This window comes from Telopea speciosissima, chromosome 4 (assembly GCF_018873765.1).
Source record: "Telopea speciosissima isolate NSW1024214 ecotype Mountain lineage chromosome 4, Tspe_v1, whole genome shotgun sequence".
Classification (NCBI taxonomy): Eukaryota; Viridiplantae; Streptophyta; class Magnoliopsida; order Proteales; family Proteaceae; genus Telopea; species Telopea speciosissima.
The window spans coordinates 15,568,100-15,586,518 of NC_057919.1; the positions used below are offsets into that span (position 1 = coordinate 15,568,100).

The 18,419-nt window shown below is 37.1% G+C and overlaps 2 protein-coding genes across 3 annotated transcripts; both read left to right on the plus strand.

The window, feature by feature from the left end:
• Positions 1-4,071: 4,071 nt before the first annotated feature.
• LOC122658509 (probable galacturonosyltransferase-like 1) lies at positions 4,072-9,648 on the plus strand. Of its 2 annotated transcripts, XM_043853504.1 has the most exons (3): positions 4,072-5,215; positions 9,092-9,095; positions 9,637-9,648. In XM_043853504.1, exon 1 carries the CDS (start codon positions 4,104-4,106, stop codon positions 5,160-5,162), a length of 1,059 nt encoding a protein of 352 aa, XP_043709439.1. In that variant the 5' UTR covers positions 4,072-4,103; the 3' UTR covers positions 5,163-5,215; positions 9,092-9,095; positions 9,637-9,648. The 2 variants fall into 2 exon arrangements, with proteins under 2 accessions (XP_043709439.1, XP_043709438.1); XM_043853503.1 differs by lacking the exons at positions 9,092-9,095; positions 9,637-9,648 and adding an exon at positions 8,770-8,780 and having other exon boundaries at positions 4,072-5,228.
• A 358-nt stretch (positions 9,649-10,006) lies between these two features.
• LOC122658510 (2-alkenal reductase (NADP(+)-dependent)) lies at positions 10,007-15,006 on the plus strand. The gene is made up of 5 exons (XM_043853505.1): positions 10,007-10,265; positions 11,389-11,566; positions 12,833-12,999; positions 13,189-13,271; positions 14,460-15,006. The coding sequence occupies exons 1-5, from the start codon at positions 10,044-10,046 to the stop codon at positions 14,836-14,838; spliced, it is 1,029 nt and encodes a 342-aa protein (XP_043709440.1). The 5' UTR covers positions 10,007-10,043; the 3' UTR covers positions 14,839-15,006.
• Positions 15,007-18,419: the final 3,413 nt, after the last annotated feature.

Sequence of the window (18,419 nt, forward strand, 5' to 3'; positions counted from 1 at the left end):
CGACACCTAGGACTACATGAAGTCGAGATTTTCTTCCATAAACAGATAGTACACACATCGATCTAGTAAATCAAAGCTATAAATAGACACACCTAACCTAGGTAAAGGGGATTCTCTCGGCTCATTTTAAAGCTCTTAGCTTTTGAGAGTTATCTGTTGTAGATGTCTGACTTAGGCATCGGAGTGTACTAACCGGCTCGGGCCGGCACTCTCTTGTCAGGTGTTGTTTACTTGTACAGGTCAGCTCGGCCAGGTGGACAACAGCTCGGATTTCGCCGCAACAGTTGGCAAAGAAAAAAAAATGAAAAGAGGTGGCCGAGTCAAGGTTTTAAAACTCGAAATCTGTTAGAAAGGATTCCAACTCGAATCGGATTGGAATCGGATTAGGAATTAAGAATCTAAACTATTTTATGGTTCGAATCAATTTAGGATTCGGGAATTGGCCCATGAATTGGTCCGATTCAAGATGGTTTATAAAGAAAATGATAAGGAATTAGCTGATCCGATTTCCATTAAAAAAGCGACGAGTAGGAACGGTGGAAGTCGGGACCGGTGTCAGCCGAATCTGATCCAAATCGGCTTTTCATCGATCCGATTCCCGATTCTTAAAATCACGACCCGAATAGAATATGACATATGTGTCTAAGACTCAACAATAGATGGTTGAAAGTTGTGTTCATTCCATTTGACATGCAAACAGGAGGGCTTACACTTCACGATTTGAAAATAGAATCCGGACAAAATACATTTCTTACAGCCAAATTATAAGCTTAAATTATAGATTTCATTGCAGTAGGGATATGCAGTAAAACTGATGGTTCAAATCTAAGATCAGACAAGAGAAGAAGATTGACAAGTACAATCGAAGAAACTGATTTTCGTATTGATATCTCTTATGGTGTTAAATAATTTGTAATCTTATTTTTTTGCTTTTTTAGTCTAAGACATGTTTTTTTTCTCAACAAAGGCAAATCATGTCATTTTACATGTGTGCTCGAAAAAATGTGTACAACAAGAATAACTTTTAATAATACCATAATAATAATAATTCATTTTTAGAGTATTTTGAAAATCGTTTTCTACCCTTAACTTAAAAGAAAAATTAGGATCCAAATAGGGCAATCAAATTAAAATAAGGTTACAAGTTCACAGTCCCATAAAAATACATTATTGTCTCACTGTCATTTTACCTATTGGAGAACGTACAGAAGTTTTCTATGGAAGGACGTATCGACGAGCCTCTTTTCTCTTCACTGCTACATGAAATCCACGTGGCGGCTTGTGAATTGAGCACAATACGATCGCCACTCAACCCCAAGCTGCAGAGATCCAAATCCAGTCTTTAGTGGGGACAAGAGCTAGACTGAAGAAGAGGATGGTTCCTTTTTTGGTTCGACCACCAATTTGGTCCGATATTTTTAAAACCATCTGATGCTCAATCATCAATGATTGGGGGGGGGGGGGGACTCAACGTGTAGACAAGGAGACCATGTGCTTGGTTCGTTGGGCTTACTTTTCTGGACACTGTCTTACCGTGGGGGACCCTTTTTTTGTTAATGACAAAGGGTAGGAGGTCACATGGTGACCCCAGTAGCCATGAATTGATAAGGGCCTTTGCATATTACGGATCTTATCATCTTTTAATTCTTTACACTCTCATGATTCTGTAGTCTGTACTAAAGGCTCACATGATCCTATTTCACTTCCTTCTTATCTATTTTCCTGTTCCTAACAATAATTTTGGGGCACATGATGATACAAATAATATTAATGTGCTTTTCCATAAATATATATAGCATTCAATGATGGATAATATGCAATTGGCATGTTACCTCACATGTATTTATGAATGATTTGATCATAGGGAAGTATATAGTATATAAACACAATTCAATTTATCTCAATTACTTATAAAGTGGACATTAATATTGTATCTTCGGTGCGGTTAGATTCATGATACTTCATTGGTATCGAAGCCATAGATGAGTTTGATTGTTAGAAATATAGTTGCAATGGAAGCGTAGATGTTAAAAAAACTACGATCTAAATTGAAAGCGTTAGGTAGGTCGCATGGAGACATTCAAGAGGGATAGGGACTAGCTAGCCAGAACTGTGACATTGGAACCTTTGTATATTGAACTTTAGCGTTCCTTCTTTCTACTTTAGGATTCCCTTTATAGAACACAAACATCATCAACAGTTTACATTACATTGGCAAATCTTTTTTCACAAATGAGGACTTCTGATGACTATTGTAAATTACCTAAAGTGCCCCCCCTGAAATAGGATGGTGGGATGTGGTCATAGATCACTTAAAATGGATAACAGAGTCCATGGTCGATTGGCCCATGATGTACATCTAGACCCATGTGAGAGGTTTTGGTGGGCCTATGTGGGCCAGGAGATTTTTGGCATTTACTTACCTTTTCTGTGAGTTGAAACCAGAAAGGCAGGCAGGCAGAAACTTGAAAACTCAAATTGAAGTAGCCCACCATCTCCTAGATCTTTCGTACGTAGTTGTTTACTTATGGTAGAATCCCTTGTTTCATTCAGGTTTTGGTGTTTTTTCTGGGTTGAACCGGAATGAATCTGTTTTCCATTTTTCTTGGTTGGGTTTTTGGAAAACCATATAGTGAAGGTGGGGAATTGATTGAAAATGGGGTGATAGTGATGGTGTTGGTAGAAGAAGTGACTACCATTAATTACCCAAAATTGACTGGTATCAGATAATAGGTACCACGGATATCTACCAAAAAAATCTATATAATATCAATCATAAATACAAAAATGGTGGGCCATTTCTGGTACGTTTGGACCGTAATAAATTCTACAGAAATCATGAACCATACCAGATCAGAGACTCTTCTGATGAGGTCTCTGAGCTTCTGGTTATGGGGAGTTAGTTGTATTCCATTTCCATATTTCCCTTCAATCCAGAATAGAAACATTGACTGACCTGACCCTCTTCTTACTCTCCTAGCTAGGTCAAGTCCTATTTATGGAAATCAAACTCTAATTCCAACTTTTCTTTCTTGTAATTTTGGCATCATTTGCGTAAATTAGAGAAGAAATGACGGTTCCCACGTCCCTCCAACGTTGGTATGTCACTCTCTCTAGTCTCCATAGAGGTAGTAGTAGTAGTAGTCTCTGTTGTTGTTGTTGTTGGCTTTGGTAGTTGTTGTTGGGTAGTGGTGAAACTATTGCTTCTCTTCTAATGAATGCTCTCTATTATTCCCTTCCCTTGCTACCTAAGCCAGCTGCTACCCCATTCTCAAACTTGCGTTTTCTCTCTAAATGGAAAGAAATAAAGAAAGAGAAATGGTTCAAAATCATTCAATTTCAACTTTTATAAATAAATTATTCTTCACGAATCACAGAGCCCATTGATGATTAATGACGATGAGATGGTCATAGAAAGAGAAATTAAAAAAAATAAGATAAATTATAGATCACCCCTTGATTTTTGAAAAAATTCAAATCACCTTCTGATTTAAACCTCAAAATGATAAATTAGTCCTTAATGTTAGTTTTATGTTGTTAAGTGATGATATCAACCAATTAAATAAATTTAAATTCTTAAACTACCCTTGACCAATGTTGAAGATGAAGGAAGGGTAGTATTATAAATTTAATTGTAATGTTTTAGTATAAGGGATAAAATAGTCTTTTTACACTAATAATTAACAACAGACTAACACCGTTACTGTAGAGAGGGACATTTGAATTTTTGCAAAAATCAAAGGATGATCTTGAGTTTTGATTGAAAACCAGGGGGTGATCTATAATTTACCCAAAAAAATAATAATAATTTGTAATTAATGGTGAAACCACCGACTTTCATTTCATCCCTGAACGTGGGTTCAAAGCCAAGTACATTAAAACATGCTATAAGGGTGATGAACCAAACCTTCTTTCTTTTTCCCTTTCAGTTTTCACCACTCTCTCTCTCTCTCTCTTTAAAAACCCTCCTCCCCTTGTCCTCACTTACCAAACTTCTTCTTCTTCTGCATCTGCTTCTTTCTCTCTCTCTCTCTCTCTCTCTTCTCTCTCTCTCTCTCTCAGTCACTCACTCACCGCGTAAGGAGAGAGAGAGGTTCAGAAACATGCCCAAATCAACACTGAATAGGTATCACACCCTGTGTCTTGTGAATCTTGTTCTGAGCCTCTCATTCACATTCACCGTTTCTGCAAGTTCTCCTCCTCCCCAGTTCAGAGAAGCCCCAGAGTTCTACAATTCCCCAGAATGCCCCCAGAGCAGAGACGACGGGGAAGGATCAAATGTGTGCTCCGATCTAACCATCCACGTGGCAATGACGCTTGACGCAGCTTACCTGAGAGGATCCATGGCTGCCATTCTATCAGTTCTCCAACACTCTTCTTGCCCTCAGAACGTAGCTTTCCATTTCGTGGCCTCTGCCTCCGCCGACGACGGTCACCTACGCAGTACCATATCAAACTCCTTCCCATACCTGAGATTCCAAGTGTACCGCTTCGATGATTCCGCCGTTGCCGGCCTAATCTCCACCTCCATTCGTGCCGCACTTGACTGCCCACTCAACTACGCTCGTAACTACCTGGCTAATCTCCTTCCTCTCTGCGTCCGCCGCGTCGTTTACCTTGACTCCGACCTCCTCCTCGTTGACGATATCGGTGATCTCGCTGCCACTCCCCTAGGCGATCAAGCCGTTCTCGCCGCGCCAGAGTACTGCAATGCTAACTTCACTGCTTACTTCACTCCAACTTTCTGGTCCAACCCTGCTCTCTCCTTAACCTTCGCCGGTCGCAAGGCTTGCTATTTTAACACCGGAGTCATGGTTATCGATCTCAAGCGATGGCGTACTGGGGACTACACCGCCAAGATTGAGGAATGGATGGAACTCCAGAAGCGAATGAGGATTTACGAATTGGGTTCATTGCCTCCTTTCCTACTTGTCTTTGCCGGGAATATTGCTCCAGTGGATCACCGATGGAACCAACACGGCCTCGGTGGCGACAATTTCAGGGGGCTTTGTAGAGATCTACATCCAGGTCCGGTGAGTCTGTTGCATTGGAGCGGAAAGGGTAAGCCATGGGCTCGACTCGATGCCAATCGACCTTGCCCCTTAGATGCCTTGTGGGCTCCTTACGATCTCTTACAAACCCCTTTCTCTCTTGATTCATAACTCACTCTTCTCACTCCTATCGTCCTGCGAGAGAAACAGAGACTCAGAAAGAGTGAGTCAGATCGAGTTCCCTGATCGAAGAAGGATTATGAAGCAGGAATTCTCTCAAAGATGAACAGGTGGATCAGTTGTTTCACCACATCGTGTTGATTGTAGATTATTATATACAGACATCAAATAGATTATTATCGAAGCTTTGTATATCTCTGCAACAGAAGAGAGGATTATTCCTACATCACCCATATATCGAAAGAAGGAAAATAAAGCCCTTAAACGAAAATGAGAAGAAAAAACCCATCTGGAGTATCAGTTATCACTGAATTCTGGGTTCTGCAAATATTTCTTGTTCTTGGTGGAGCAAAACATTTTTTGTTTTCTTTCTAATTGTTTCTTGTAAAAATTTTACTTTGTAAAATCATATAATTAAAATGAAGAATAATACATGGAATTTTGCATTTTAATTGATTCATTTATGTTGAAGCTACACTAATGCAATAGCTCCCATGTGCTTCAGAGATCTTATGCAGAACCAGTTGTTGGATTTGTACTTCCAACAAGGATTAGAGACAGATGTGACTACATTTTCTGCTGGTAATTGCATCCAGATCCAATTGGTTTAATGTTCCATCTATGCCTCTATGGTCTAAAATTATGATTTGCAGGTGTCATATAATAAAAAAGATTACAAAGAAAGTCTCTCTTCTCTCTCTACGTTCTTAATGATATTTTTTGGGGAAGAAGACAAGGAATCCCTCATTAATCTATTAGTTAATTATATTTGATTACTTTATATCTTAGTTGATAAGCAGCCAGGCTTACAAATCCCAATCAATCATTTTTGGGGAATTATTTTAAATTGACTTTGCCAATTGGGTTTAGTTCTAAATAATATAATTTGAAAGAAAATAGGCATTGGTGTGTTGACGGCAAGGTTCTAAAACTTGGGTTTCGACTAGGTTTCGATCAGCCAGAAACTGAGTTCGTCTCAATTTCGATCATATCTCCGTCGAAACTTGGGATTTTCTCCAAGCTAACTCGAACCTTGGTTTCGAGATCCAGAAGTTGTATTTTTGCCTTGATTCTTGTTGTGCTGCCTAATTTGTTACATTTTAAACCGAATTCATGCATTACTTTCACATACAGAACACTAAAATATTACTTGTGGTTTTTATCCAAGTTGGATACTATATATTGTTCTTGGATATGGTATTGAATAAGGTTTGATCGGGATATAACTCTATCAATATAAATGAGATTTAAACAATCTTGGATTTGCTAGAAAGCTTTGTTTTGATAGCTTTCCAACAGTCCAAAATTGCTTAAATCTAATTTGGATTGAAGAAGTTATGTACCGGTCAAACTTAATTTGGTGGGCGCGAATACTGTCAAAATCGCTCTGAATGAAAATATTTTTTTGGACATCAAAACAAATGAATATTTTAACGCACTTTTGGTTTTTAGCAACGTTTTACCATATTAAGATTTATGGAATTTTTAGATTTGAGAAAAACCCCAGTATTAGAAAGTTGAAAATTGCATCTACCGTAAAAAAATCCAATTTTGTTTTTGAATTGGGGGGTTGATTTTTTTTTCTTTTGGAACTTGATTTTTTAACTATTTTTATTGGATTCAAATTGGAGGTATTTGCTTATTTATGAATAATATCTTAAGTAAATGAAATACAAATACAAAACTATTTACTTACATGTTATTAGACAGAACTAAGTGTCTATCCTGGTTTATGGCAGTTTTTGGTATAATATCTGTCTGTCCTAGTTTTGGGCCAAGTTTCCTCTAGTTTCGATAGACATATATGTCGAAACCACCGAAATATGGTCGAAACCTTCGAAACCCGGTCGAATCTAGGGATTTTATAAAATCCCCCTTCAACTCATCTCGGAAACCTGCGAAACCGAGTTAACTCGGTGGTTTTAACAGGTTTCGATCGAGTTTTTCTTCCATGGTTGATCGATCCAGATCCTCTATGACGCACTGCCCGTAGTGGCCTGCGCGGCGCAAACTGAGTCACACGCAAAGACTGCCTTATCCCTGCCCAAACGCCTTGCCCCGAGCGGGGGTAAGGCAGTCATTGCATGCGCAGCCCAGTCTGCGCCGCATAGGCTGCTATGGGCAGCTGCGCCGTAGATGATCTGAATTGTGTGTTGACCTCTACATGAGAGGGAGAAGATTGAAACAACCAAATTGTTGACTGTTTCACTCTGATATTTAAGATATCAAAATGAGATGCTAAAGTTTATCAATTGAAACTCCATTCTTGCTGTATTTATTCTTATTTTTGGAATGATTAATATAAATAATTGATTAAATATCCCTATTCTCAAAATAATCACTTAAGACTTCAAAGAGAAGGAAGATAATCTCTTAAACTCACATTTGGAACTAAGTGTGTTGATGACCATTTAGTAATTCTAAAGATTACTTAATGTCTATTGGATTTTTAAATATTATACAAAAAGTTGATGATTTTTTTTATAGTCTTGTGATTTTCATTTTCTTACAATATTAATTTTTTTTTGGTAATTAATTGATTCCTAAATTATTGGTTCATACACTATATATTAGTTAAATATAAACAATGTCAATACAAAAATGAAATACATTATGACCCTCCCAGACCCCACAGTGGTGGGAGCCTCGTGCATTGGGTATGCATTTTTTTTAGATAGGAGTGTATTTTTTTGCATTGTAAAGAATTTCAAAAGTCAAAATATGTTTAAATATATTAATATAAAATAAAAATTAATTCAATATTCATAGAATGAAAAAATCTGTTAAATTTTTGGAGGAAGAAGAGAAGGAAGAAAGGACATCGATAGTAGTTTAGTGGGCTTTTCTAGACTGTCACCTAGTAATTTTTGTTTTTCTTTCGGCAAAGATGCGGAGAACATGTCCACGAAATTTTAGCGACAACAAATGTTGTCATAGGATATAAAAAAAAAAAAAAAATGGTCTTAGAGTAATCTAGAATGTCTAAGTTTCATGCCCTTAAAAAAAATGAGGGAAAATAGAATGTTGCCTGGTTGCATGGCCCCTGCACTGGTGATGGGATGTGCAAGGGCTAAGGGCATCGACCAATGAGATTTTTCATTTTGTAGGGGGTGGGATAGTCATTTCGAGGGGTTGTATCTATGCGTAGGCTGCACCGCAACCAAGTAGCGTTCTTTTTCCCAAAAGATAATTAGTCAACAAATTCACTAAACTTGAACACCAACTGAAAATGGTAAATATTGGTAAAATTAATGATTTCCTTAACCCACTTTTTAATTGGGTTTTTTTAGCATGCACTCCCTAATTAGCATTGTTTATTCAAAAGTTAATTGATAAATAATGGTAATTCATAATTAGTATTTCTTTTAATTAAGGAAAATGTTAACACTCAACCAAAGTAGGCGACTCAATGAAATCCCCCACCCCCTCTCTCTCTCTCTCTCTCTCTAATATTATTATATCTACAAGGATAATGTTCTTTTACATTCAATACTACCCATGATGATATGGTTATAGAATTTACTCTCTTTTTTGTTGGAACTAAAACAAATAAATTAAACAAAAATAAAGTCATCAATATTATCATCTCCTATTTTAGATATTTTCTCTATTCTAGCTTTCTTAACTACCGATGTTAAAGCAGTAAATTATTGGGAAAATATTATATCCACATATATTAGAGAAAAATTCAGAAATAGATAATCAAAGTCTAAACCCTTCATGGTCAACTGGACTGGTTCCCATGAGTAAGTCATCGAGCAAGATCTGTCCATACTTCTACTCTCTGAAATCCTTTTTGTTGCTGCTCGTTGCAAACATTGTAAGATGCTTAAAGGTGCTACATAGCCCAACTCTAAACCAAGAAAAAGTCATTCCACCCCAATTTGAGTAAGGCGCACGTGTCAAAACAAGACGAGCAAAAGGCTCGTTATGTGGTCTTTAGTGCCAGCAACTTCCTTGAAAAACTAGGATTCATAGAAAAAAAGTATAAAAACATGAATAAAATACAATAATAGAAGCCCAACCAACAATATTCGTAGTCAAATCAAAACAACCATCACAAATTGATGATTTTTTTTTATGCAAAGTTTCATTTGCAAAGAGAGAAGAATGAGGGAAGTACTTTGGTTTAAGCAGCTGAACCCATAACTCATGAGGTTGAGGTAGCAATCTCCAAGCAAGCTTAACAACAAGAGCTTTATTATAGATCGAACAATTTCTAAACCCTAATCCTCTTAAACACTTAAGCTGACACGATTTTTCCAAGAAACCAAAGACCATCCTCTACAACCATCATTCAGCCCTTTCCAAAATTTAGCACTAATCTAATCCAATTGATTAGACATAGAAATAAGAAATTGGAAACATGACATCCAATAAGTAGGAATGAAACTAATCACATAATTAATTAAAAAAACAAACCTCCAATGCTGGGAAAGTAAGGGGGACTTGCCAAAGATCTAACTTAGAATGAATACGATCGATCACTATATTCTAAAAAAAATTTCTCATTTTTTTGCCATTAAAGGATAAACCTGTATTTTTGCTCTCATACTTTGACAGAGCAATCATATTAAAACACATATTAAACACATACTATATCATTGTCATACACTGTTTTATTGTGTTGGATTTTTTAAAACATATTATTACCATATGAGTCAATTAATTATCATATGTATTCATCCCGTATTATTACCGTATCCGAACTTATAACTATGGTTAGGACTCAGGAGAGGATAAATGGTTAGGTAAGCACGCCCGCCAGCATTACATTAAATAGCCATTCAACGCCCCAAGTCCTGGACAGTGCACTCTGCCGGCAACTGAAGAGTAATCGAGCTTCGGAGGTTGGATTTCAAAGGCAGGGCCATGGGAGAAGCACGGAACAAGCAAATCATCTTCAACAATTTTATTACGGGAGTTCCCAAGGAGACGGACATGGGACTGAAGGAAGGAAAGATGAAACTAGAGGTTCCACAAGGATCTGGAGCAGTTCTTGTGAAAAACTTCTATCTTTCCTGTGATCCTTATATGAGAGGAAGAATGCGAGAGTATTACGAGTCTTACATCCCTCCATTTGTTCCTGGATCGGTAAGATTCCACTGTACTGATTACTGAATAAATTGTGACTGTTTTATATTTTGTTCTGTCTGTTTTATGATTATTAACTTCGCAGTAAGTATTGAAATGCTTCTGTTTTTTGAGGTATAATTTGTTGGTTTTCCGAATTCATGTTTGAGGATGGATTACTTTGTTTCCTCTGGTGGTTTCGATGGAGTGAGTGTTAAGAGATTGCTTCACATTTCTTCTTAAAAAATGGCTTGAAACTGTTCTGTTTTCTGAAAGTTTAAAGTTCTGAGTGCAGTGTATCTCTGTATTATTATTTTTTGGTACCAAGAAATTCAAACTTTATTAATGAAGCCCAGACCCAGTTGGGGAAATATTTGAAATGATGTCCAGCTCCTCTTGAAATGGAGCAGTCCAGAAACCAGGTTGGCAGTGATTAATTTCCCATATTGATGGACAGATTATGGGCTATCACATCGCCAAATCTCATTATTGCTCGATTGTAGAAACCAATGCATGTGAGAAAACTAAATGCAAGAAGCTCAACCTCAAGCAATATGACCACCCTCACAAGAGAGGGCCAAACCAAGACATGTGACAAAAGGAAATGCAAAAAAAGCAGCCCGACAAACAACAAAAACAGGGAGCAACAACCAATGCCCAACACGGCAACACCTAGCTCCCATGAAGCCAACTCACTTGGACATCCCACTGAGAAACACCTTCCCGACCTCTTTCCTGCTCAAGTATTAGAATCTTGTACTGCTGCCTTGTTTAGTTGTTATTGTTTTGATGTTAGTAGTTGTGGTGCATCTGCTATTGAGTTTCAGATTTTCTTACTTATGTTGGACTTGATATCTTAGTCTTAAAATTAAAACAATCACATATGTGACAAATAAAGTGTCAGGTATGTACAAAACATTTCATGGTTAAAACTGGCATAAAGATATAGTGTTCACAAATGAAGGTGGATGTATTTGATGGATTGGTGGATACCCCATTTGCAATGGAGAACTCATCTCCTCTAAAGATATTTTCCTTGGTGTTGTGTCCTTTTATTAGTGAGAAGTATGGCAACATGGATATCTTTCTCAATGAGTGTACCTCTATAATAATTAGTCATTTTGTATTTTGATTTGTGATGAAGGTCATCGAAGGATTTGGTGTGTCCAAAGTAGTAGCTTCGGACAATCCAAATTTCAAAGCAGGTGATTTGGTTTCAGGAATAACTGGTTGGGAAGAGTACAGTTTGATTCAGAGAACTGAACAACTGAGGAAAATTCAGCAGGCTGATGTCCCCTTGTCGTATTATGTGGGTCTTTTAGGTATGGTACTGTTTTTAGGTCATTCACTTAAACCTAGGGAATGTTTCCATTTTAGCATCATAAAATTGACCCGGCATATCAATATTGGTGTCTTTTTGCCTTCTCATACTTTTACTTTTTATGTAGTTAATGTTAACTTGCTATCTATTAATATTCTTGTTTCCTTCCATGCTTCTAGTTCTAAAAAATAAAATTAGGGAGAAAGAACACTAACTGGTGCTGTGCCTCAGCGTGTACCTGCGCCCAGACACAACCCAGAGCAAAAAGACCGGCACACCCCTAGTCCTTTCCGCCTTTCCAGGGGGTGCGCCAGTCTTTTCGCGCTGGGCTGTGTCTGGGAGCAGGTACACACTGTGCCCAGCGTCCAGTTAGCGTTCCTTTTCACTTAAAATTATGTTCTAATTTGATCTCTCATGGTGGGAAAAGTTATGTCATTAGAATAGATGTAGTATAATTGGTGAACCGTTTTTAATGTGTTGAACTTGTGATTTTTAATAACTCTAAGCACTTGAGGAATTAGAAAAGATTTGCAGCGTTTTTGGATTATGTGCTTGCAATGAGGCATTTAGAGAATCTCAAGTACATTGCTAAACTATAATGTTTATTTTAAATGTAACTTGGTGAGTCCTTCAAAACTAAAAATGCATTTTCAGCTTGTTACTCTGTAGCTTTGTTCTTCCAAAGTTACTGTCAGAAGAACTTTTCTGAAGTTAGTTCAAAAGCATATTGATTTTTGAGTTTTTAACTTGATTTGGCTGTCAGGGTGGTAAAGTTGAGTATACGACTGTTGAAAGATTTTTCTTTGGTTTGATGTATGGTAAATTGACTATATTGAGTCAATGCCCAAAATTCCCCCTTTCTTTTCCTTTTGACTAATCGGGAGGTGAGCACCTCACCATCATATAGTCAAGCAGTGCCCCTCCTCTCCGATAACAGGCTGCACCAATTAAACTATGTATGGGTCATAGTCCAAAAACAACACTAAGATGTTACCAGGAACTCCTTTTTCAGAGTTGGTGGTATGATCTATTAGTTTCCTGTTGCTATAAATAGCAATTAATATTGGGGCATATGCGATTTTTATGTAAAGTTCAATATATATGGAGATGAATATGAAAAAGGCCCAGACAGAGGGCACAATTATCTAATGGTTTGCAATTATCCAATTTAGTTGACCTTTTAAAGTAAGTCTTGTTCTTTTTTTTTGCTTATTTCCTATGTTCTGCTCTCCTGAGGTAGCCATCTAACTAGCAGTTCGGCATACAGGTATGCCGGGTTTCACAGCTTATGCAGGATTCTATGAAGTCTGTTCACCTAAAAAAGGAGAATATGTCTTTGTATCTGCAGCCTCTGGGGCAGTTGGTCAGCTTGTTGGCCAACTTGCCAAGCTATATGGGTGTTATGTAGTTGGAAGTGCTGGCTCAAAGCAAAAGGTAATTTCTGTCTTAATTTTTTTTATGCTGGACTTTAAAATTGGAATTTTCCCCTTTCCTTTTGCCCTAATAAATTATTTTATAAATTTATTTGAATTGACTGGAAGATTTTATTCTATGATGCACATAGTATGTTCAATACTGTTCTTCAGTTCACTGACAAGCAAAAATAACATAATCACTCTTCAGGTTGATCTTCTAAAAAACAATCTAGGATTTGATGAAGCTTTCAATTACAAAGAAGAGCCAGATTTTGATGCTGCTTTAAAAAGGTTAGTAACAAGATTTTGGGAAAATGATTCTTCTTATTCCATGATTTTGGTGTACCATGGATGTGACTAAACAAAGTAGATTTAGAAACTTTGAATGTGGACCTAGAGTCTGGAATCCTAGATACCTTTGTTTCAGTCTTGTAGAAAACTCTGTATTTGTGTGATGGGGTGCGTGGGTGTGTGATCAAGTTGTAGTAGATGCTTGATTAGATTTTGACTAATATGAGTATTTGGTCTCTGTTACTCGGAATATTCCATTGAGTCTGCCTTCTGGAATCAGGGTGACCCTTGTCTTGAGTGAGTTGGGATTTCTTTCAGTAATGAATAGACATATTAACTAGATTATTCTGTCCCTTCTAAACTCCAACTTTTGTGAAATTTAAATTGTGGTTTAGCTATTTTTCGGTTCCTTCTCTTTCTGGGTCTGCTGTTATTAAGAGCAATTTATTATGGAGTGCTATACGCAGCATAAGAATCCTTTCTTATTGTTATTTTATTTCTCTTCTGAGGGGACTATATCTATCAATGCCAGAAAGCTATAGTTGTCTTGGAACTTGTTGACCAATTTGGCAGGTCTTTCAACTATCTAGTCCAGAATTTCACACAATTAAAAGATAAAGTTAAACATTCTTTTGTTCATGTTGGATTCTCAAATAATTGTCCAACCCCAAGCATTATGTACTTCAAATGCTTTTCTTGAATTGGCTGTGGCTGTTCTTTGGAGTTTCTGAATAGTAGGTGACATACTTGGTACTGTTATCAGCTGCCTTTGTTCTCTCTTATTATGATAAAATATGGGAAAAAGAACGCTGCTTGGTCGCATGGCTCCTGCACCCACACACAGGAGTGGGCGAAATTACTGCCCTGCCCCTCCTGAAATCAAGAATTCTATTTATGTTGATGCCCCTGCATGCACTCTCATTGGCTCCCATGCTGGTGCAGGGACTACACAACCAAGCAGCAATCTCTTGCCTATAAATTATTATTATGACTTTTAGACAGTAAATACTGAATCATCTGAGTCATTTATTGAGTGATTCATATTTGTTTTCTAGAAACTGTACCAATGAAACAACTTGCAGACAGTAACTGTAGACATGAATAATGTCTCTATCCTGAATGCTTTGGCCACAAAATGAACTTATGATCGTTAACTCACATAGATATTGTCTCATTTCTCACTAACAGGTACTTCCCACAAGGCATTGACATCTACTTTGATAATGTGGGTGGTACCATGCTTGATGCCGCACTTCTCAATATGAAGATTCATGGCCGCATTGCCATTTGTGGGATGGTATCTGAGCAGAGCCTCTCTGAGCCTAAGGGGATCTGCAACGTGTATATGCTCATAACAAAACGCATAACAATGAAGGGGTTCTTACAGAGTGATTACTTGCATTTATTCCCTAACTTCTTGGAACAAATTATTAGCGACTACAAGCAGGGGAAGATTGTGTACATAGAAGACATGAATGAAGGCCTGGAAAGTGCTCCGGCTGCCTTCGTTGGTCTATTTTCTGGAAAAAATGTTGGTAAGCAGGTCATTCATGTTGCCCATGAATAAGTATCATGCATGTCACCTTCTTTATTATATTTGTGGTAAAGTCTTTGCTCCAAATTCATCTGTGTTTCCTTGTTCTATGGGGTTTGGTATTTTGGATAGGGAGATCAGGATGTTGAATAACAGATGTTGCTCTGGTTAATAAAGATGATCTAATATTCAAATGTTGTAGTCATCTTTTTACCATTATCGTTTGAGGATAAGTAGTACCATTCCTGTAGGGAGCCATTTGATCTTTTAACTATTAAGTCAAGTGAGCAAACGCGAAAAAAAAAAGGAAACAATGACAATCACACACAAATACAAGTAATTTACTGTGGTTCAACACAAATGCCTACATCCACTTGAGAGAATTAAAGAATTTTCTATAAATCATAAAATACAGAAGAAATAGTAAGACTTAAGAAATCGTAACTCTCACACAATTATAAATTTACCCCTTACATGTAATGAGCTTAAAACTGACCTAGTAAAACTTATACAACCCTAATAATATTTAGGTGGATCTTGCAGAATGCAAGTCACAATCCTCAAGATAGAAGCATGGAAGAAAAAATTATTTCCATGCTTATGAGAGAAGCATACCACTATTGTTTCTACTATGATTACATGATGTAACAATGATACGAGCTTGGAAGAACTCAACCCCATAAACCGGCTTACAAGGTGAGGGAATCCAAGAATTTATCAACTCACATCAAGTTTTTCATATAATCGATGTGGGATAAATGGGATCGTAACATTTCACTACGCTTCGCAGGCCCGGCGCCCATGCGGGTTGATTTTGCACTAGCTACTAGTCTCGGTCGAACACAGTCATACTGACGTCACCACCCGAGCTGCACGATTGCATCTGAGAGACGTGGTGCTAGCTTTGATACCACTAATACGAGCTTGGAAGAACTCAACCCCATAAACTAGCATACAAGGTAAGGGAACCCAAGAACTTATCAACCCACATCAAGTTTTTCATATAACCGATGTGGAATAAATGAGATCATAACAAACAACAAGTATACCTAATGAAATTTCTCAAATAGAATCCTTTTTCCTTCTTAAATCCAACTGTTTGTTGCAAAATATAGTAAATTTAAAGGCGAAATGTTTCATATATGGTCATGTATAAACACAATCAACACTTCAGCCTTTTGTATAGGAATGCTCTATTCTCGTGTGCTTATCCAATGGCCTTAAGTTTTGATTGTGTGTGAAAGTTGGTCCTACAATTTTAATAATTCGTCTTGGGATGTTTTGGAGTTAGTTACAAAGTCATGTTACTTAATGGGAATATCTAAATGACACCTCTATAGGTGTAATTAGAACTTGACACTGTCTATTATTTACCTTTGGTCATATTCTTAAAATCACAAGATAGGGATATGAAAGATTTCAAAAATAAATTGAAAGGTGTCATTATCATGCACATTTTTCAAGTATGCATATGAAATAACATTATTACTCGTTAGAAAAAAAAATGTCATACTACAAATTATTTAACACCTTGAGAGGAGTGACAATAGAAAATCCGTACTTAAATATTTCATAAGTTTCCACTTTAGTTTTGATTTAATTTCATTTCCCTTTCCTTTATTTCTGTTACACCTGGCTTCGGTTAGACATCAAGTGATGTAAAATTAGTCATAAGCAAAATAAAATAGTAATAATAAGCAAAAATCACTACTTCACAATCCAATGTAGATAAGTTTATTTTGGTGGCCACTGAATTTTATGACATGTCAAAATGATGTGGCAATTCCAACCATTGGATAGATGGTGGACAATTTAAATAGGCCACTTGTCAATATCAGACTCAAATTAAACCATATACCACTTGTATTGGCATGCATTCCATACATGCTTATGGTATTTCAACCACTACTATGCCATCTCTTAGAGGTCTGAATTTTCAAAGTTCTATTTTGCCTCCTTAGTAAATTGCTATTGTGTTGAAACTTGACATATGAGTAAGGGACCTAAGGTTTTACTTATCCACATAATTTGGGCTCCATCTGGCATGCCACATGGTAGATTTTTTTTGGACTAACTAGATATACTTTGCCCTAATAATAACATATGAAAGTAATTTATATAATGTAAAAAATTTATTGTTTGTATCATTTAATTTTCCTAATTTATATCATACTGTTATAGGAGTCATTCTAATGGTATGTCTTACCTTAGGTGGTCAGACCCAAAATTCACCACATTGTAGATCCAATTAGGCAATTATGGCTGTACCAGTAGATCCAATGTTATCTATCAAATTTGACCTCAGTCAAAGTTGACCATATGGCGTTATAAAGCTTTAAAGATTCATTATATTTTGAAAATCAAGTGAAATGCTAAAACTACAAGGAAGAGATGCCAATATGGAGGTAAATGGTTGAGCATTAATGTGAAAATTAACATGTGACGATGGTCGACCATGCCATTTCTATTCAATGGTTGGATTTGCCAAATTATCCTTCTATGTGGCACATTAAGTGCAATAAATGAAAACTCCCATGGGTGGACCAACTACAATAAACTTTGGCTGATATTATATAAGGGGGAGAGTTTTCTGTCTAGGAGCATGGCCCCTGCGCCAACATGGGAGATGATGGGACCACAATAGAAGCATCAATAGGGGTGAAATTTTTGCTTTTCATGGGTGTCGGGGCAGTTATTTCACAACATCTTGTGTTTGGACGCAAGAGCCACGCTCCCGGACAGAGTCCTTTTTCCCTAATATAAAAGTAGGGAGAAAGGATGTCACCTAGTCGCATAGTGCACGCCACCCCTACGCCTAGACAAAGGGGTGTGCGTAATGACTACCGCACACCTGGAAAGATGGAAATGACCAGGGATGTAGCGGTCAATTTGTGCGCCCCTATGTTTGAGCGCAGGGGAGGTGTGCGTTGCATGACCAGATGGTGTTCTCTTTACCATAAAAGTACAGAGTTATTTTTTCGTTTTGGTTTTTTTTTAATGACAAAAATACCCAAATATAGCATGAAATTAACTTTTATTTAAAGGAAGCAAAGCTTGGCTCATTCTTACCCAAAAGTAGAATTACATCCCTCTAATAATTACCACATGGTAGCTCAAGTAGGTTCGAATTTATATACAAGAACCACTAGTGGATCATAAGATCCTCTCCTCACATGTCAAGTTTCAATCCAATCTGAGTTTCCTAAATGACAAAAAATGATGTTAAAAATTAGAGATTAATTACTATGGGGGTGCATGGCTATGCATTGGAGGGCATACCTAAACATGAGAGAATATATTGAATCATCTTAAAAATTTTGATATGTAGCCAATTGATATTTCTTAAGTATATAACTGTTAGAATTGTCACATTACTCTTCCGTATGGCAAAATACATCAACTGTGCTAATATACTTCCAAATGTGAGTGTGTTAGAATATTTGTTTTTTTAAGGAAAAAGAACGTTATGTAGTTGCGTGGTTCCAGCACTCGGACACATGAGTGTACAAAATTACCACCCAAACGCTTTTGAAATCTAAAAACCCATCTGTATTAATACTTTTGCTTGCATTCTCATTGGCCCCCATGCTAGTGTAGGGGCTACACAACCAAGC